Source organism: Phoxinus phoxinus, assembly GCF_949152265.1.
Source record: "Phoxinus phoxinus genome assembly, chromosome: 13".
Classification (NCBI taxonomy): domain Eukaryota; kingdom Metazoa; phylum Chordata; class Actinopteri; order Cypriniformes; family Leuciscidae; genus Phoxinus; species Phoxinus phoxinus.
In genome coordinates this window covers 33,698,647-33,720,956 of record NC_136888.1, presented here as the reverse complement: position 1 = coordinate 33,720,956, position 22,310 = coordinate 33,698,647, and the positions used below count along the sequence as shown (strand labels likewise).

At 35.6% G+C, this 22,310-nt stretch overlaps 3 protein-coding genes across 4 annotated transcripts in view; 1 reads left to right on the top strand and 2 right to left on the bottom strand.

The window, feature by feature from the left end:
• Window positions 1-7,896, bottom strand: part of ptpn21 (protein tyrosine phosphatase non-receptor type 21) — a 42,737-nt gene extending 34,841 nt beyond the window's left edge. The window contains exons 1-4 of one of the 2 annotated variants that reach the window (XM_079632349.1): window positions 7,663-7,896; window positions 5,847-6,144; window positions 4,187-4,356; window positions 4,003-4,100 (exon numbers count right to left, since the gene is read on the bottom strand). In XM_079632349.1, coding sequence (XP_079488475.1) covers window positions 4,003-4,100; window positions 4,187-4,356; window positions 5,847-6,026 — 448 coding nt within the window. In that variant the 5' untranslated portion in view covers window positions 6,027-6,144; window positions 7,663-7,896. The remainder of the gene's footprint in view (window positions 1-4,002; window positions 4,101-4,186; window positions 4,357-5,846; window positions 6,145-7,662) is intronic. The other variant, XM_079632348.1, reaches the window with a different exon arrangement.
• A 420-nt stretch (window positions 7,897-8,316) lies between these two features.
• spata7 (spermatogenesis associated 7) lies at window positions 8,317-17,641 on the bottom strand. The gene is made up of 11 exons (XM_079633482.1): window positions 17,395-17,641; window positions 16,956-17,048; window positions 16,773-16,820; window positions 16,235-16,350; window positions 14,789-15,240; window positions 14,668-14,704; window positions 13,195-13,295; window positions 12,903-12,953; window positions 12,622-12,699; window positions 12,473-12,530; window positions 8,317-10,826 (listed from the first exon to the last, which is right to left on the bottom strand). Exons 1-11 carry the CDS (start codon window positions 17,435-17,437, stop codon window positions 10,446-10,448), a joined length of 1,458 nt encoding a protein of 485 aa, XP_079489608.1. The 5' UTR covers window positions 17,438-17,641; the 3' UTR covers window positions 8,317-10,445.
• Window positions 17,642-21,974: 4,333 nt separating this feature from the next.
• kcnk10b (potassium channel, subfamily K, member 10b) overlaps window positions 21,975-22,310 on the top strand; it is a gene marked incomplete at its 5' end in the record, with an annotated part of 16,660 nt that continues 16,324 nt past the window's right edge. The window contains one exon of the mRNA XM_079633302.1: window positions 21,975-22,029. Within this exon, the coding sequence (XP_079489428.1) occupies window positions 21,975-22,029 (55 nt within the window). The remainder of the gene's footprint in view (window positions 22,030-22,310) is intronic.

Sequence of the window (22,310 nt, the reverse complement as noted above, 5' to 3'; positions counted from 1 at the left end):
GGATTTATTATATATTTTTTAATTTAGGCTATATAAATAAATAAATAAATATTTTTTATACAAAAACAGTAAAAAAAAAAAAAAAAAAAAGTAAAATTCACTTTATAAAAGACCCACATTTCTAACGTTCATGGATATAGATAATTTGACATGGTTTAGTGTAAGATTTTTGCCCATCTTTTGTCCCTTATTTTGCCACACTGAAGGTGGCAACCCTAGTTCCTATGTAACTGGTTCTGGAATATAGGTACAGGCGAAACTGGAAAATTTGAATATCGTGCAAAAGTTAATTTGTAAGCAATAATAATAATAATATTTGTCTATTGCAAGCGAAAAGCCTGATTGCTATTCACTGGAGAAGTATTTATGGTGCATCTCTATCACTCTGCATCAAAGAAGTGTCTTCTTGTATAGCAATGGAAAGACTTACTTAATCAAACAAACAAAAAACACATTTTACAAGATCTGGGACTTCTTCCTTCGTTTTTTAGAACAGAATGGACTGACTCTCTTGAGTAATACTAATAATGTGATCATGGATATATATATGTAACGTTAAGCAATAAGGTGCTCAAGGCTAGTGCTGTATCGTGAATAAGTCACGGCTGAAGGGTGTTGTTACGACGGGAAGCGGAGTCAGCCGTGACTTATTCACGATACAGCACTTGCCTCGAGTACCTTATTGCTTTTATAAAACGGTTACCACACAATACAACTATTAAAGCCGAAAATATATATATGTATTTATGCAACTTTCATGAAGTAAAATCACTAAAAGCCTTCCTTCCGCTGGAAAAAATAGTCCCTGACCGTAAACAGCAACTGAAGTTACATACATTATTTCGCCAATAGATGGCAGCAGAGACTGTGTTTATGAGTGAGTCAGTCAGTAGAGAAGAGTTTTATATTGAAAGGACTCAAACTTGTGATCACGGAGAAGGAAGACGACACTGACAGATGACTATAGGCTCGGGGAAAACCCCTTAACTGTTAAAAAGACAAGATGTCGCAGCGGACATTCAAACGGATTTTTTATTATGAATATAGGACTGACCTGAAGGAAAATGCTATATCTACAGTAAATGCAGGTACACTCGCTTACTCCATCTCTCACAATACTCTACTATAGCTTCAGTTAACAATATTTAAAGGTAGGGTAGGTCAGAATTGTCTAAAAAAACTTTTATTCAAATTTGTTTAAACTGTCTTTATATACCAATACATAATTAAAATGCAAGTACTTTGAAATAGAGAGTATAAAAAACCGAATGAGTCTATTGTATTTAATCTTCAATAAACACAGCTCATTAATTCCATTCACTCCCATCTAAAAACGGGTGCGCGACTGCGCGCACGTGGGCGGAGCCAGTAATAGCGGCGGTAGTCATGGCGACGGAGAGTGACAGTTGCGCAAGCCAATCACTTGTTTCGTCCCGGTAGGAATTAATGAGCTGTGTTTTTTGAAGATTAAATACACTAGAGTCACTCAATTTGTATACTCTCTTTTTCAAAGTACTTACATTTTAATTATGTATTGGTATATAAAGACAGTTTAAGCTAATTTGAAAAAAAGTTCTTTAGACAATTCTTACCTACCCAACCTTTAATGAGATCAAACATGTGTTTACGTTGCTAAGAACGGTTGCTAGGGGTGTTGTGTAGTGATACATAGAACCGTTGGGTGATGCGGTCATAGGCGTGCTTTATCGTGAATAAAACACAGCTATTGACCAATCAGAATCAAGGATTTGAACTAACCGTTTTATAAATTTCAGTAATTCAACTTAAAAGGTGAAACTAATATATTATATAGACTCATTACATGCAAAGTGAGATATTTCAAGCCTTTATTTGTTATAATTGTGATGATTATGGCTTACAGCTTATGAAAACCTCACAATATTCTAATTTTGAATTTGGGGTTTTCATAAGCTGTAAGCCATAATCAAAATTATAACAAATAAAGTCTTGAAATATCTCATTTTGAATGTAATGAGTCTATATAATGTATTAGTTTCACCTTTTAAGTTGAATTACTGAACTTTTGTACCATATTCTAATTTTTCCAGTTTCGCCTGTATATCAGCGATGAGATTCTTGTGTTGGGTAAAAGCTAAAGCTGGGCGGCTCGAGCCTGGCAGCAACGCTTGATAAATGCTGCTCTGATTTTCTAGACTTACAGCCTGTAGAAATATAAAACCGTACTTTCATGATGGAGTATCTGGACCCGTGAACCAGACACTGGCCAAGCGTTATCTTAGGAATGTTAAAGCAAATGTTCTCTTGCAACATCAAGTTATGATTGAGTCTCAAAAGATCTTTCACATTAAAAGACAAGATTTTTTAGTGGACCGAATACCTAAATATGACTTTAAGAGTTTGGAATAACAATGATTTGAAATAAGTCTACCAGGCCTGAATTTAATTGATCAAAAATACAGTAAAAACAGTGAAATATTATTACAATTTAAAATAGCTGTTTTCTATGTGAATATATGTTCAAATGTAATTTATTCCTGTGATCAAAGCTGAATTTTCAGCATCATTACTCCAGTCTTCAGTGTCACATGATCTTTCAGAAATTATTCTAATATGATGATTTGATGCTCAAGAAACATTTATGATTATAATCAATGTTGAAAACAATCGTGCTACTTCATATTTTTGTGGAAATTGTGATATACTACCATTCATTATTTTATAAAAAAATTTAAATAGAAGAAAAATTATCAATTTAGTTCACTAAGGACTTAATAAAATGTATCAAAAGTGAGAGTAAAGATATCTATGTTTCTATTACATGCTGTACATTGAACTTCTAACATTCATCAAAGAATCCAAAAAAAGTCTTAAAGGTGCATTGTGTAATATTTCTGAGGATCTATTGACAGAAATGCAATATAAGATCCATAACTATGTTTTCAGTGGTGTATAAAGACCTTACTTAATGAACCGTTATGTTTTTATTACCTTAGAATAAGTCATTTATATCTACATAAGCGCGGGCACCCCCTTAACCCTTTAGAACCGGATGTGTCACAGATCAGCGAGCTGTATTCATTGTACCGTAACTCTTCAAAACCATTCAAATTGCCCCTGACAGTAGACAACATGCGCTTTTCGGCAATATACGGCTTATTATTATGGTAATTTCATGCTTTCCGTCAGCAAATGACAGCGGGCTTTCTGGCAGAGTGGGAAGGAAGGATTTGAACCGAGAGATACGAAGTGCGGCAGGTTAACTCTAACCTTGGATTGCATAAAATAATAAAAGAAACAAACAAATACACGGTGAAAGAAGTGGTAGACAGCAGAAGAGGGGATTGGGATGACTTTTAATGAAACTTGGGAGGCGGATGGCCGTTACTTTTTCACGTATCTTTACATGTGGTGTATGCATGTGTGTGAGTGCGTGCCTAATATGAATATGAAAAAAAGTGTCCTAAATTAAAACTGTGCAACCCAATATCACAAAAAAGACTTGTATAGTTGTATTATACTTCATTTTTCAACTTTAAAGTGTTAGTTTCTTTCGTTCGTTTCATTTTTCTGTTTTTTTCTAAATAAAAATTGGAAAATGTATTCTCGTTTTTTTTGTTGTTGTCTATTTAAATTCTATTTATAAACTCACCACACACAATAATGGTCAATAACTGTAATTTGCTGAAAGCTAATCTTTTTCTGAAAAAGATGACACCTTGCACATGAAGATAGCACATTGTTTTAGAATTTTACAGTAAAAAAATCTAAATATGTGAAAAACACCCATTTTAGCTTCAGGTTCTAAAGGGTTAAATAAAGGTCGGCATATTGTGACATCTTAGAGTGAGCTACTCCTTTAAAACCAATCGAAAAGAATATTAATATTACAAATGCCCCACACAAAAGATTAACGATCACTAAAATCATCTGAAAACGGGGAGCACATTAGACCTGCATCAATTCTGATATCTCAGGACATTCAAATACCTAAAATGCCAAACATAATATCAGAAAAAATACCTTGCACCGCCAAGCTGGCCAAGTGGATGGCTTGCTCAATGGAGCATGGGATCTTCCCCTCCAGAACGTCTTTCTTCAGCTGGAGATAATACTGATATCTGCGTGAGAAAAACGGACCGGAAGTGAGTAAAAGCGTCGTAACGGCACTGATGTGATCATTTTCAGACATGTTCTTGTCCTTAACCTGGTTATCTCTTGTTGTAACTGGGTGACAGTCGACACGTAGAAAACCACCCCAAAGTAGACGGTCGGCTCCAGCCCGTACTTGTCAAGCTGCTTCTTCAGCGGCTTCTCCAAATCAATCCATCTCTGCTGGTTTTGTTTGTTGAAGTACCAGAGGCTGAAGTACGTTATCTGGGGAATGAACAGAATTTCACTGATTGCTCTCTTACTCATGAGAAACAACAGGCGTGAGCCGGACATTCACGTGCTTAACTTCAAAACTGGAAATACTCTCAAAGCTTTGAGTAAGATGACTATCTGGCAAAGCTAAAAGCTGAGACACTTTATGTATTTGAACTGCTTGAAATGATTGGAATCACACAAAAAAAAGAAGGAAAATACAGTTCAGTGCAACATATAGACTACATGAAATTATCACGAGAACATTATAATTGTGTGTTTAGGACATGGCTTTTAATGGCGAGACTTCTGTTTTTGTAATCAGGCTCTCAAAAATTATATAAAATGTTTAATATATGCGAACCTGGACCACAAAACCAGTCACATGGCAAAATTTTTTGAAATTGAGATGTATACATAATCTGAAAGCTAAATAAATCATCTTTCCAGTGATGTGTGGTTTGTTAGGATATGACAATATTTGGTTGAGACACAACTATTGAAAATCTGGAATCTGAGGAGCAACAAAATGTAAACATAGAGAAAATCTCCTTTAAAGTTGTGCATTTATGTTCACGATTGTGCTGCATTCACTCACAAAAATACATGTTTTATATATTTACGGTAGGAAATTTACTAAATATCTTCATGGAACATGATCTTAATATCCTAATGATTTTTGGCATAAAAGAAAAATGGATAATTTTGACCCATACAATGCATAGTAGCTATTGCCACAAATATGGGTAAAAAAAACATAAATACAGGGTTTGTGATCCAGGGTCACATATCGGTTATCGACTTTCAAATATAAAGAATTATCGGTTATCGATATCAGCCAAAATGTTTATATCGGTGCACCCCTAATTTTTATGTATTAGTAAATCCTGAAATTAACATTAACAAAGATTAATGAATGCTTTTGAAGTATTTTTTATTGTTAGTTCATGTTAACTAATGCAGTTAAATAATGTTAACAAATGCAATCTTACTGTAAAGTGTCACCAAATCTAAAATGAAACGGCAGAACCTAAAATATAGCTACACTTTAATTTATGTATTCATACAATCTTGATGCTGAACTGGACATTATTGTTGTTGTCTGCTTTAATCTCAATCTAATAAGTACACAAATAGACACTTATTAAATGACTTTAGGCTACTAAACACACTTTAGGCACTGGGCGATACTCATACGACATATGTTTGAAAAGATGTAGCGACCTATAGCGATATGATAATCTGACTTTGCGGGGAAAACACTCAAGACTTCTCAAGAGCAAATGACTGCATACAAACGAAGTGCACTTAGTCCAGGCTGAATTCTTGGCACACACACGCATTTAGGGTGTTTGACAGCATTTTGGTTGCAGTCCTAGAATAGCCTAGACTCCAGACGGCACCAGCGAGCTAAAATAAACACACGCCCATGGTGTGTTAAGGTGATTTCGACCAGATTAAACCAAGTTGATGTGTTAGTAGCCAGAGGACGGCCAGCCTACCTCGCGTAACTCGAGTCTCTGCGCAACTGCCTCAAGACATTCCTGGCCCGTGCTCTCCACCGAAAGCGTGAACTCCACATATTCGCCGTTGAGCAGCTGTATGCGAGTAACCAGGCAGCTTTTGCTGGACACCGTGTATCTTCTGGTTCTCTTGAGTTTTAATCCGAACGGAAGGGGCATGTTGAACCGGTGCCGCGACCTTCCTCGAGCAGAATGATTTGATTCAGCTTTTCTCCGCGCTTAATCCATGGAGAGGTGCTGGATTATACAGGGCTCCACAAGACAAACACATGAGTCCCTGGATAAAGACAAACCACAGCAAAACAGATTAGCAATGACCGCTTAGAGTGATAGCAGTGTGCAGATAAAAGGCCAAAAACAATGCATAAAATAAACAAACGCAACTAATTATGCATAGTTAGTAGGGCTGTAAACGATTAATCGCGATTAATCGGATCCAAAATAAAAGTTTGTGTTTACATAATATATGTCTGTGCATTGTATTGTGTATAATTATTTTGTATATATAAATACACACACATGCATGTATATATTTAAGCAAAATGTGTTATTTATATATAATATAAATCATATAAAAATAAATATGCATATACAGCAATTTATTTTTATATGATTTATATTATATATAAATGCAAATATATATAATATTATATATAAATGCAAATATTTATTAAATATATACATGTATGTGTGTGTATTTATATATACAAAATAAGTATACACAATACACACACATATATTATGTAAACACAAACTTTTATTTTGGATTCGATTAATCGCGATTAATCGTTTACAGCCCTAATGCATAGCAAAAGAAAGAGGGTTATCTAATTTTACAAAGGAAAAAAAAACACTTTATTGTTTGAACCCACATTCATCTGTCACTTAGTAATATCTATGACTAAAACTAATACTAGTTATTGTTACGTAAACAAAACATCTGTGGTTGTTTATGCATTTGCTGTAAAGAATGCCATGTCACGGATGGCTTAATGATACATATATGTTTGAGGTTAGGGACATTTTTGTGTGATTTAAAAACTGTTTATTGAAGTAAAACCGGCTGAGGATCGCTATAGGCATAGTGCATATATTAAAACCGAGTTTAGAAGCATGATATGAATCAAATTTACACAGATAACATGAGACATGTGTCATACAGAAATCAAACCCTGACTCATAATTGAGATCAATAACATTATTCATATAACGTTAGTTATGAACCAATCAGACAAAAACATATGCAAATATACAATCATAATATTTCGAATATTTATATTATTAATAAAGTGACCCATTTATATACAAATATAACAATCCTCCACTATACTGTGGTCCGTCTATTAATGACACTGTAATAACAACATAAACAAAACATTAACAGTGCGTGATTTAGGCTTTTGCAGGCCATTTAAACCCCCCAAATCTGTAAAAATAAGCACTTTACTTTATAAAAGTACATTAACGCTCTTAATTCTTCTGCTATTATTTAAACTATATGAGTTTTTAGCATTTACGAAACATAAACAAACACCAAAAAATGTCTGACTAACTTTTGGAGCAACAAGTGACCGCAAAACCGCACGCATCCAAACTGGACTTCTACGCTTCATTAAATAAGACGACAAAGTCTCCAAACACACATTTGAACGTCTAAATACATGTGATTTATTGAGATGTGTTGAGTTTTATCGTAAATTAAGAGTTTAAGAGCGCGCGCTGGCTAACACACTGCTAACAACACTTTTGAGGAAAACTGAAAAAGAATAGTTTTGAACGGCGCTTTGCCGCTTACCTGCTGGATTATCTGATTTATTATATCCTTAATTTATAGCATGGATGGTTTTTGGAGTATGAATTACGGTTTAAAATAATAATCCGATATTTGGTGGTTTATTTTTTCGGGATTGACGCATGTTTGAGGTTCCTCGGGTCACACTCCTGCTGCTGCGTCACATCCGCTCGGAATACCAGAGGAAAGGTGACCGGGATCATAACCATCCGCGGCTCTATTTTCTCTCACACCTATGAAGTCTGGACGCTTTCCCCCCAATTTCAACACATCCGCGAGCACTGTTTTTGATAGGGAACAGGTTTAAATTAATTTGTGCTTTTTTTTGGGAGAAGAAAGATACAATCAGATTTGATTGGAAATTGAGATAAGATTAATAAATTGAACAATAGTGCTGCGCCTCGATACAGGGCGCGCGTTACGTCAGGTGTGTGGAATGCGTGGAATGAGAGCAGCTGCTGTAAAGCCATGTGAATAATTGCAATGTGTGCTTTCTGAAAGGAGGTTTCGCAGTGATAAACAACAAGGCTTTATCGTCTTTTGCGGATTTGCGGGTGTGTAATAAAACAGTGTTATCTGTTAGACATTTTAGAGAGCATTTAACTTAAGTTAGAGAACACTTCACTCTCATGGACAATAAACAAACATGAACCAAATGTGATTGCAAAATCATTTAATTATCTATAGGCTATTCCATGCAAGAAAAATACAGTAGTCTGTAAAAGTCATCTGAAATATAAAAATACATATAGTTTTTCATTTCTCAGTAGTTAAAAAGCTAAACACTCAGGAGACAATTAAATCAGCAGGTGCTAAAAGACACAACTGTTTAAGCCACTCGAGGTCACTTTAAAGACAGCTTCAGCTTTATTATGTTTACTAAAGCATTCTATATGAATACTGCAACTTTTTTATGTGCATTGTAAACTCAAACAAAGGTAGACTAGCCTCTAGTTGTGTGTGTGTGTGTGTGTGTGCCTGTGTGAGTGAATGGGATTGTGAGTGAATATGTGTGTGTGTGTGTGTGTGTGTGTGTGTGCGTGAATGGGATTGTGAGTGAATGTGTGTGAGTGTGTGTGTGTGTGTGTGTGTGTGTGTGTGTGTGTGTGTGTGTGTGTGTGTGTGTGTGTGTGTGTGTGTGTGTGTGTGTGTGTGTGTGTGAAAATGGGATTGTGAGTGAGTGTGTGAATTTGAGTGTGTGTGTGTGAGTGAATGGGATTGTGAGTGAATGTGTGTGTGTGTATGGGATTGTGAGTGAATGTGTGTGTGTGAATGGGATTGTGAGTGAATGTGTGTGTGTGTGTATGGGATTGTGAGTGAATGCGAGTGTGTGTGAATTTGAGTGTGTGTGTGTGTGTGCGTGTGTGAGTGAATGGGATTGTGAGTGTGTGTGAATTTGAGTGTGTGTGTGTGTAAATGGGATTGTGAGTGAATGTGAGTGTGTGTGAATTTGAGTGTGTGTCTGTGTGTGTGTGTGTGTGCGTGAGTGAATGGGATTGTGAGTGAGTGTGTGTGCGCGTGTGTGAGTGAATGGGATTGTGAGTGAATGTGTGTGTGTGTGTGTGTATATGTATGGGATTGTGAGTGAATGTGAGTGTGTGTGAATTTGAGTGTGTGTGTGTGTGTGCGTGCGTGTGTGAGTGAATGGGATTGTGAGTGAGTGTGTGTGTGTGATTGTGAGTGAATGTGTGTGTGTGTGTGTGTGTGTGTAACAAATACAAAAGCTATAAAGATGGACATCTTTCAAAGTTTAAATAAAAGTTTAAATATAAATCTGCTGTATCAAGTATATCACTGAAAATGAATTCTGCAGCTTCACAAACTAAAACACTCAAGTAAAAGTCACAGCATGAGTTTTGAATGACTACATAAACAATAAGCCACATTATGAGCAGAAAAATTCAGGAAAGTACTGAATGCCGCACATAACATGCTGAAAATACTGCAATGGCTTATTACCGGTAGTATAACAATCGATTCCTGGAAAACACACTGCCTTTTCCTTTCAGAACATTAAAAAAGTTAAACCTGATATTCTACAGAAAGAGTTACAGTGTCTCAAAGAAGAAGCATTGTGCTTTTGCAAATGTTAAAGGGTTAGTTCACTCAAAAATGTTTATTCTGTCAGTGATTACTCTCCCTCATGTTGTTCCCCGTCAGACTTTCCTTCATCTTCGGGACACAAATGAAGATATTAGTGATTAAATCTGAGCGCTGTCTCACTCCTCCATAGGCTTCTGTTGTAACTGAAACTTGCCGGCCCAGAAAGTTAGTAAAGACAATGTTTAAAATAGTCCAAGTGACTACAGCGGCTCAACCTTCAGTTTATCAAGCGACCAGAATACTTTTTGTGCGCAAAAACAAAACTAACGATTTTATTGAACTCTTGACGTTCTTCTGTGTGTCTCTGAGTGACTTCACGTAGTGTAACAGCGGCGCTTCTGGGTTGTACGTCAGAACGGAGGCTCACTATTGGCCGACGCTGGTCATGTGTGTGATGCTGGCCAATAGTGAGCCTACGTTCTGACGTCGCTTGATAAACTTAAGGTTGAGTCACTCAGACTATTTTAAACATCGTCTTTACTAACTTTCTGGGCCGGCAAGTTTCAATTACAACAGAAGCCTATGGAGGAGTGAGACAGCTCTCAGATTTAATCACTAATATCTTCATTTGTGTCCCGAAGATGAACGAGTCTGACGGGTTTGAACAACATGAGGGAGAGTAATCACTGAGAGAAGTTTACAGTTTTGGGGGAACTAACCCTTTAACATCTGAACAAAGTGAATTAGAACTCATCATCACTGACGTCGCCTCTCGTTTGCTCTGGTTCGAACACTTCCTGTTGAGTCTCGGACACACTTAACGACTCCGCCAGGATTCTCCCAAGTTCATCGACCCGTTCTGACACTTCGTTCCTGGGATTTTCCCCAGCACAGGTGAGATGACTCAGGAGCTCCTCGTCCAGGCTGTGGTTTACAGGTGTGGACGCTACAGCAGGACTGATGTCCTCGGTCTGTCCTCGGTCCTCGTTAAACACGCTATGAAGAAGATAATCAACATCGTCTGAAGGCAGACGTGTTTCTTCTGCGCACAGAGACGGGATGGAGGCGGCAGGAGGACTTTGCAGGTCCTTCTGCAGATTGTCTAGAAGGTGCCGCATTTTGTTCTGTTGGGAATATTAGAGAGATGGACGGCTGTGAGTGTGAGGAAGGAAGGAACGCCAAAGCTTTAAAGGTGCATTGTGTAATATTTGTTCCTGAGACACTACAATAGGCTACTAATAATTCATTAATAAGGGCTGTTTTCTTGTACAAAATGTAATATTTTAAGTTAAATGTACAGTGTAAGACATGTAAAAAAGACAAGAGGCTAACAATGTCAAGATCAATATTTGTGTAGCCTGACGGTATTTTCACACTTTACTTCAACAAGCACATAAAAATTAGTGTGTGTCTGGGTGGGGGGCGTGGCATCACGATGGTGGCTCTCCATCGTGATGTCGGTCAGCCATCTATCTACACTTTCTATCTACACACACCGCGGGTCCCCTTACATCGACATGTTTCTACAGGAGCCCGCGTTTCATCACTATGTTGTTCTTCGTGCAAGGAAGCGAGCTAAAGTCAGCGAATAAAACACTGACACAATGATGAACAAGTAACAATAATATACGCAATAACATCGTTTTACTGAATAATAAAGTAAACCTAATTTCTTCATTTATCTTTGTAAAGAAACCTCATTGCTTAACTGGCTACTCTCTGCTGTCTCAGACGACGACATCTTTTCCTGTCGGCCACCGTAACTTCTGTTGGTTGCAATTCACAACCTCACCACTAGATGCAGCTAAAAATCAAACACTGCACCTTTAAAGTTAAAATTAAAAAGCGCAATGCTGTGACACGCAGAGAAGGCTCCGGTTTTTTAATGCATGTCAATGGAGGAGAGGCTTCCCTACGCTGAATAAACTGCTTTTGTTGCTTATTTAATGAATCGACAGCCTATTGGATAACCTTTAACATGTTTGCTCGTAAACATGCCTTTTGGATTGATCTATGTTGAGTTTACACTGAAAAAAAATATTGTTTTATAAGAGATGTCACAGAGGTATGACTCAGTTTAAGGCACTTCTCGTGCATTTTTTCGATATCCGCAAACAGTGATTGACTGTCACACAATTAAGTGGCTGGTCATCATGTGACACCTACAACTCGGGTGATTGGTTAAAAAAACTGCTTGGTATTGAGTGTCATATAATGAAATGTTTATGATTTGTATGTTGCTTGCAAAAATTTTTTAGATAAATAAATAAATATACACACTGATGTTCAGTTTCTTCTGCTCACCATGGCTGCATTTATTTGATCAGAAACACAATAAAAAATAAAACAGGAATATTGTGAAATACTTTTACAATTTAAAATAGTTTCTATGTGAATATATGTTCAAATGTAATTTATTCCTGTGATCAAATCTGAATTTTCAGCATCATTACTCCAGTCTTCAGTGTCACATGATCCTTCAGAAATCAGAATAATATGAAGATTTGATGCTCAAACATTTCTGATTATTATCAATGTTGAAAACAGTTGTGCTGCTTTTTTTGTAACTGTGATTAATCTTTTGTAACATTATAAAGGTCTTTACTGTCACTTTTGATAAAAGTAATGCTTGCATTACTACACTATATTGCATTACATACTAAAAAAATATTATTAAATATATTTAAAATATCCTTCTAATATTTCCTCATTTTAAATCATTAAAGCATCAAACTAAAGGTAAAATAAATGTAAAATTCTAAATCCTCACCTCATCTAATCGATGTCTGTTCATATCAATGTGCCGTTCAAACAGTCTCTTCAGTACCCTGTCAGGAACGTTAGACAGATAAGAACCAAAAAGTGACACAAACAATGCTTTGCAACTTGCCTCTTACATTAAAAAGATGTCACACACACCTGTCAGAGTAAAGGCCCTGAGTTAGGATCTCATTCGTCACGTCTGTAATGAACTCCAGGTACATCAATTCTTCCTCCCTGGTGAAAAGAACAAGTTCAGAAAGTCACAGGAACATAAATTAACTGAAAATACAATTGATTATTATAACTATATCAAAAAACAAAACCAAGACTTTGTCAAAAGAGCATAATAGGTCCCCTTGAACAATATTAAGTGGGATATTAGCGGTTTAAATGCCACATTAGTGAAATATTTCAGCGGTCTAATACATGACACTCACTCTGCCGAAACTTTTCTCATTATGGGGGATCTCATGCCTTCTGGTGAAACCCTGAAACAAAACAAAAGAGTCTTTTCTCTGAAGTATAAATGTAAAAATGCAATTGAAAAGCCAGCAAATATATAACTAACTTCAAACATCTGTCTCGTACTGGTTTGGTGAGCTCATTACATTTTTTGGTAGCATTTTTTGTGTGCCGACTGCATATGTATGTGTATATATATATATATATATATATATATATATAATAATAAAAACATGTGGCATTTGTGTTATATACAGAATCTTTTACCTGGAAGACGAGAGAAGAAAATCACAGTCCTTAAACCGGTTTGTCTTGCCATGATGTCTAGAAGATTCTTCATCCGACCACTCGTGATCAAGAGCAAATGTCTGCAAAAGGACAAAAAAAAGCTAAATATTTAACAAGACATCAATGTGCTTGTATTTGAGCTTTTCTTTGTTTAGATTTAAGCTCACTCCAGACATTCATCAAAAAACTTCATCAGGTGCATTCTGGGATGCTTTTAAACACAACTGAAGGAGGAACATTTGTCATGATGCTTTACAATCACTCACTATCCATGTCAACTTAAAGCTGCAGTCCGTCGTTTTCCCTCTTTGTCGCCATCTCTGTTAGAAATCTGCAATTGCAGTTATTCGTGGAATTATTAACTGTGCGTGGGTAGTAAATCGGCATGAAACAGCGCGGATGAACACAATGTATTGAGGCTGCCGCGTCGCTGTGGATACTGTAACGTTACTGTCATCAGCAATCTCAGAGTATACTTTTTGAAAGTGTCAACATTAGAATTTTCATCGGAAAATGTCATCTGAACAAGTAAGTAACATTCACTTTTGTTCTGACCAAATTCGGGGGGTGGGGGGAAGCATTGCATTGGGCTATATCATGCTGATTAAATCTAACGATTGCTTATATCACGTCAAAACGTGAAAAATATATATTTTTTCTGTAGCCAATCTGAAGTCCGAAGTCTTTGGGTTTTACAACTGGTGAATCTCCAGTTGTTCCTGGTGATTGTCGCTTTAAACTTTCGGGATCCGCCATACCAAGTGCTAAGCTAAACCTCCACCATCATACACACACGCTAGCTGGGACTCCTTCTCTATGTGTACAGAAGTGACGTAATGACGCAAAGACATGCTTGAAATTCCCGCGGAAATCCACCAGTACCACTGGAATTAAAATCATTATTACAAGCTTACCGTTTTGAATCGAGGTAAGGCAAGCAGATCGTTTTGAACACTGGCTGGTTACGTTTTTTTTCAAAAATGTCTTTTTAGATATTTTTAAACCCAAAAAAGTGCCGGACTGCAGCTTTAAATAAAAGAGATGGACGGATGGATGAAAAGGTGTGTGAGATGGATGATGGACAAGGACAGACAGACAGACAGACAGACAGACAGACAGACAGATACATAGATAGATCAGCTGATTGATAGACAGACAGACAGATTGATAGATAGACAGACAGACAGACAGACAGACAGACAGATTGATAGACAGACAGACAGACAGAAAGATAGATAGACAGACAGACCAGCTGATTGATTGACAGACAGACAGACAGACAGACAGACAGACAGACAGACAGACAGACAGACAGATAGATAAGCTGATTGATAGACAGACAGACGGATGGATGGATGGATGGATGGATGGATGGATGGATGGATGGATGGATGGATGGATGGATGGATGGATGGATGGATGGATGGATAGATAGATATCCTTCAGACTTGCCTCGAGCTGTGGAGAAAAGCCTCGTTTGGACCGTGTGCTGCAGACAACAGAGAAAACACTGTTATACCATCAGATGGGATTTTAAACCTCACACAACAGCTTTCAGTCTCAGTGACTTCACCTCCGCTGGCGCGTCTCCTGTCCAACAACAGAGGCCGGTTTCTCCTCTTCCACTTTCCTCCGGGGAGGAGTGTAATATCGATACTGTAACAGTGTGGACTGGTGGTGTGACTTCAGCGTTCTGGGAGTGAAGGGTTTCTCCGGAGTGAAGCGATGAGTGTGTTTCAGAAGTACGTCACCGCTGTAGGTCTTCTGTGTGGGATCCTGAAAGCTTTTAAACCCTCTCTGACTGGCAGACGTGGCACAGGACGGGCCTGCGTCCTGCCATTGAGGGTTTGGGCTTCGGGAACTCAACTCGGAGGCCGATCGGAAGTGGTTCACAGGGGTTCCAGATGTGTGGGATGGATATACGATTTGTTTGGAATGAAACGAGGTGCTGATCCTGGGCGATGACATTAGCGATTGGTCCAGGTAATGATAGGCACTATCGCCACCCTGAACGGACGGTCTGCTCTGGAAACAAAGAGGAAACTACAGTTGTGAACTACAGCGACGTCATATAATCAGAGGTGGACAGTGACGAAGTACAGGCGAAACTCGAAAAATGAGAATATCATGCAAAAGTTCAGTAATTCAACTTAAAAGGTGAAACTAGTATATTATATAGACTCATTACATGCAAAGTGAGATATTTCAAGCCTTTATTTGTTATAATTTTGATGATTATGGCTTACAGCTTATGAAAACCCCAAATTCAAAATTAGAATATTGTGAGAAGGTTGTCATAAGCTGTAAGCCATAATCATCAAAATTCTAACAAATAAAGGCTTGAAATATCTCACTTTGCATGTAATGAGTCTATATAATATATTAGTTTCACCAAATGAACTTTTGCACCATATTTAAATTTTTCGAGTTTCCCCTGTACATTTACTTGAGTACTGTACTTTAGTACACTTTTTGCGTTATCTGTACTTTACTTGAGTATTATTTTTTCTGGAAACTTTTTACTTTAACTTATATATATAAGTTAAATAAAAGACAAATATCGTACTTTTCATCTCTAAAACGTGATTGTTTTTTTTTGCAGATGAGAGACAGCCTATCAGTAATCACTCTTGTAGGAGTGTTAAATTTAAAAAAAATGAAGACAAGTATGGCTGTTTTTTTTTGTCAATTCAGTCGTTTAATTTCTATAGGTTTTATAACATTCTAAAAGCTCTTAATTCCACAGATACTACTAACTGGTGGGTGTATTCTCTAGGTTGCTTCAGGGGCATACAACAAAGCAACAATAATAAAACAATGCATTGACATTAACTTTTGATACTTGAGTACTTTTAAAAATGAGTACTTCTGTACTTTTACTTAAGTAAAAATCAGTCTTTACAACTTTTACTTGTAACGGAGTAATATTTGACCAGTAGTATCTCTACTTTCACTCAAGTAAGGAAGGTGTGTACTTAGTCCACCTCTGGATATAATGAGGCACAAGTCGTTAACTTACATTCTTAGAAGAACAGGAGGTTCTTGAGTTTATCCTGGTGCTCCTCTGGGAATCAGATCTTCTCGACTGACTTCGACTGTCTTTCTTCAACTGCTCACGACGCTTTTGATCAACATCTACAAAGGTAAAAATCATATAAATTTTGTTTTATAAATAATATAGTAATTTATATCTGGTTAAACAAAATGTTAAATATATTTTATTTCATATATAAAATATTATATTTGATACATTATGTTATAATTATATATTAATGTCTAATTAATTAGTCACATCTAACATAAAAGTTTGTTTTTATATATGTCTGTGTAATATATATAATATATATATATATATATATATTATGTATATATCTATCTTATATATATATATATATATATATATATATAAAGATAGATATATTCATAAAATATATATATATATATACACACATACACAAATTGTCGGTGTGTGTATTATATATCATTATACACACACACACACACACACACACTATTACGAAAATAAAGTGGATTGATAATATGGGACTTTCTCTCACATTTGACATTGCTATGCAAGCTTTTAGGCACTGAACAGTCCACAGCAGCTAAAAGAAAACAAAAAGAAGTGGTAAGTAAAGAAGACAGGAATAAAGCATAAAGGAAACCTCCCAAAAACTAAACATGAATATGTAGAAACTATAATCTTGACATCCTTGCATGTATTTGAATTAGAAACTTACCTTTGGCTGAATACAGCTTTCTGTAATGTGAAACCATGTGGTCTTTAATCAAGTACTGATTCATCAGTTTGCCAGATGAACCAAAACAGTACCCTAAAAGATGAACATTTGAGCTATTAATTTATACATATATTATATATACCTATACCCTTAAAATTAGATTAGTTTACTAGTACAATCCCATCAGAAAACAACAAATCAAATGGTCTCAGATGGCATTGCCATGCTACTTTGATTTTACCATGGTACATATCCTAAAACATTAAGTTATGGTATTAACGCAATATCATGTCCAAATACATGGCATTACAGTAAAAACCACGGTAACTTCTTGTATAGTGCTACTTTAGTGCGTTTCTCCGAAAATGACATGCTATAAACATAAATAAAGAGTTTCTAAGCGTCTGTGTTTGGCCAGATAATTATCATTTACCGTTACCTGGTTTAGTGTCCATGATGAAAAGCTCTGGCTGGAGTCTCATACTCAAAATACTCGTGTTTCGCCGGAAATCATCACGTTAAACGTTCATATGAACGCATGAGGTAATACAGACATATCATAAGTACTCCATACACTTATTTTCACAGTTATCATCTTTCACAGCTGTTTTGCTAGCTGCTAGCTGCCAGCTAATCTGTCCTCGCTACCGTGAAGCTTCACCGTCGCCATGTTGGTTGCTATGCGCGCGCCTGACGTCAAGAATAAATCTCTTAAAGGGACAGTTCAACCTAAAATGTAAATTCTGTCAACATTTACTCACCCTCAGTTGTTCCAAATCTGAATTCATTTTTTTTTTCTGCTGAAACACACAAAATATATATTTTGAAGAATATGTCGAGTGTCGACAACCGAACAGTTGATGGACCCTGTTCACTTCCAAAGTATTTTTCGCCCTCCATATGGAAGTCAATGGGGTCCATGATCAACTTTCAAATAGGCATATCTTCTTTTGTGTTTGTCGTGTCTTTGAATAATGACTCTGGATTCGGTGTTCAGCAGAAAACACTCATATAAGGTAATATAGTTCCATAAATAATCACATGCGCAAAGGTAAAATTTTGTGAAAGTGTACAGATTGCAAGCGTAAATTTGCGTGTGCAAGGCAAATTTGTAAAGGTGTAAATCGCCTTTCAAGTGTAAGATTTTTTATTTTATTTTGCTGCATTTTACTGCTATTCGAAAGTGTAATGCATGTATTGTGAAACTGCAGCTTCATGCTTACGCAAAATAAATAGGATCTGTATTCTTTTGACTTCCATTTTTCCCCGCTACACTTTTCCCCGCAATTTTTCGCACACATATGGCCAAAAGCATCGCAAGCCTTTGAACAGCAATTTGCAAGCAAAAACAACAGAGTCGGAAACTGCAAAACAGATTGAGCGCTTAAAATGAAACTTTGTGTAAAAAAATAAACTGTTGCAAATGTCTAAATGACTTGTGTTGTGTAGGCTATGAGGCAAAAAAGTTCCCGAAATAACCCGATTTGTATGCATTTTTAATAAATAAATAAATCATGATTGCTTATAAACTGTGTTTATATGTGTTGCTGCTTTATTTCGTTGTGTTGTATATTTTCCGTTGTGTTGTGGCTTATTTCCATTTTGTTGTTGTGGATTCATTTCGTTGTGTTCATTTCCCTTTCTAATTTTTTTACAAATGTTTGATGATAATCATAATGCAAAACCTGTTATCTAACAAAAAATAATAATATATAAACCTTGACAAAAAGTAGTCATTTAGAATGTATAAATGTATATAAATGCAAAACCTAATAAAAGTAATAAATTATGCCCAAAAAAACAACTTGGGAATCCAACAGCTTCTCTATATATTTATACAGTGAGCTGTACAGGTGGTTACATCATGATATTACACAAGGTTTTATTTTAATGCATCCAGATGGCATATTCTCACTTCAAAAGATGGATTTTAAAGGCCTTCACTCTGTTTAATCAGTCTGAAATATTGAATTTATTGAAAAATTATAATTAAAAAAATAATTTTATTGGAAGAATAGCTCATAATTTTTTTTGTAATATTCCATAGTTACATAAATTCCCTCAAAAATAAATAAATATATATATATATTATTGAACAAAAAATATTACATTGATTTTCCTGAAAAAAATAGTTACATTTCAAGGCTTCATATTGTCATTTTGTAGGATTAAATAAGTTTAAATATGACATATGTTGAAGTAATATGTAAATTAACCTATTTAATATAAACAATTTCACCGCAACATGAGATATTTAGACTATAGTGACTATTTTAAACAAATTTTTCCCCACTAGTCAAAGTCTAAAATTTCCCAGTAATAAATAAATCTGTAAATGTGCATCAGAATAAACAGCTTAATGTGTCCACCTGATACTGAATATTTCATATAGAAAACTGCACATGTGTTTATGATCTCATGCCACACTCATCATTACTAATAGATGGGGATCTTAAGGAGGTGCAGGACAGTTTCATCCATATTTCATGAGGAATCTCCGGGTGCTTCCTGCTCAATGCAAACAGACCCGACCGTACACATCAACATGATGAAGAACTCTCCGTCCTGTAAATATGAGCATAACAGAACAATAATTCAGCAATATTATTAGACAATAGTGGGCCTATTTGCTATTAAAATGCGTTAGATTTAAAATAAAATAATCAAATGTAAAATATATTGTTTCATTTTTATTTATTATAATGTTTTATAGTGAAATTATATCAAAGACCTTCCGGATATGCATCAATATTATTTATTATATATATTGATAATATTATATATATATTATTATAATACAATATATTAAAAGATTTGTATTGCAGAAAATGAATGATTGGCAGCTGATGGCAAAACTACTGCTAATTATCAGCAGAGACGAGGACATGCGAGGATATTTGCAAGCAGTATTTAATCCAAAAGCACACAAACCAAGATAATACAACATAGGAAACATAAATCCGATGATGATGATGATGATGATGATGATGATCAAACAGGGGGAACAAGGAAAGTGACAAACTAGAGATGAATCTGAAATCGCCCCTTCATCCCTCATTAACTAGACCTATTCCTTACGTTAGTCCACTAATAGTTAACTTGTGAGCGAATTCGGACAGCCATTGAGCGTTATTGTGGTGCATTGTGGGATTGAATGAGTGCACTCAATAAAGCCCTATTTGAGGGTATGGGGCAATTTAGATTCAGCCTGAAACACAAGGGTATGAGTACATATAAAAAGCCTAACAAGGAACAGGTGAAGGTGATTATTTGTAACCATAGAGACTAAAAAAGGGTTACTATGGAGACAAAAGCATCCAGGGACAAACCACAGGAAGAGAACACATGCACAGCAAGACAAAAGAATATAAAAATAAAAGTCCTGAAACATAAAACACAGGGGAATCATGACACTAATTTAATGATATGTATTAATTATAATATTAAACGCAATGTGCAATCTTTTATTGCATTTTATTCAAATTATTCAACATTACATTTTAATCAAATATTTTGTTTTCTTTTTTATTTCTTTTTTATAATGTTTTACTGATTGAAAACTTAATCATGCAAATAGACATTTTACATTTATTAATTGAATTATGTATATATATGTATATATATATATATATATATATATATATATATATATATATATATATATATATATATATATATATACTGTATATATATATATATATATTTAAAAATTATAATATTAAATGCAATATGAAATGTTAAGTATTATATTATAATACTGTTATTATTATATTTAAAGAATGAATACATTTACACCATCCTAACAATACTGGGTTAAATTAATACACCCTATTATGGTTTTTAAATGATTATGAGGGTGTTTATGGGTTAAGCAACTTAATAAAACCTACAGCTGAAGATGTATCCTTCCTGTAAATGAGATTTGACAACTAAATATCGTAACATTGTGAATATAAAAAAAGTATTAGATAAAAAAAAAAAATTCAAAATGTAAAATTATTAAAATGTATTACATTTTACTAAAATATTACATTTTTATTTTGTATTTATTATTATAATGCTGTGTGCAGTGTAATCATGCATGGTAGCTCATAAAGCATTATATCTAACATAATATATTATTAATTACAATATTTGACAATATGCAATGTTAAATATTATATAATACAATTATTGTCATATTTACATAAATATACAGTAAGCATAGGGGGATTTTTTTTTATTTTTTATTTATTTTTTATAATTATGAAGATGTTTATATATTGATCAAGTTAATTCATCCCACACTTCACATAAATAATTCATAACTGTCTGTAAGTGTTGATTCGCTGCTCGTGAGTCCAGCCCTCCGCGCGCTCAGTCAGTCACACACACACACACACACACATACACCTGCTCTCCATGCGCTTCACACACACCGGGCGAAACACGCGATGATCAGTGAGTACAACTTCTATCTGTCAACCTCAACATCTCATCATCAACACTATCATAGCGAGCATGAATGACTGAACAGCTTTTGCGTGACTAAAGCCTCAGTGAATCCTGACACAAAGGACGAGGCGTTCCTGAAACAAAGGAAAGTGATTTACGCGCGATGCCGGAACGCTCCCAGATTCGCGACATGATTCAATCCCATTCCCAGCTGATGTTTCCAGCTTTGTTTCGCTTTTCTCGAAGTGATGCGAGCCTGAAGCTGAGGAGAGTGGTTGGGTGGAGACAGGAGAGAGAGTAGAGAAAGAGAGAGAGAGAGAGAGAGAGAGAGAGAGAGAGAGAGAGAGAGAGAGAGAGAGAGAGAGAGAGAGAGAGAGAGAGAGAGAGAGAGAGAGAGAGTAAGGCGTGCTCGAGCATCATCATCATCATCACCATCACCTCTTGGCTTTGAAGAGGTTTCTTTATTCTAAAGAAACAAACACTCAGAGAGCAGCGATAATGTAGCCTGTTGTAGTCTCTGTTATGTGTATATTGTTAGGATATAGCTTTATTTGACACTGATAAGGAAAGCTCTGCTGGACCATCATGAAATTCCCGTTAGAGAATCCAAGGAAACAGGTGAACTGGGATCCAGAGCAAGGTTAGTTGTTCACTCAACTTCTGCTTTATATTGAGGACATCTGCTGTTTTATTTCCCGCTTCCAATGAGAAATAACTTCAGTTTGGTCTGATAAATTGTCAATGCAAAAAAAAAAAAAATCTGTCTTGCGTTTGTATTGTCTAATAATCAGATTTTTGCCTAAGAAAAATTAGCATTTGAGATTTGAGAGGAAACATCTAAAGTGCTTTTGCAGGAAAAATCTGTGTTGCAATCGCATGTAATCAGTGATAATTAGCTGGATTTATAGATATATTTGATAG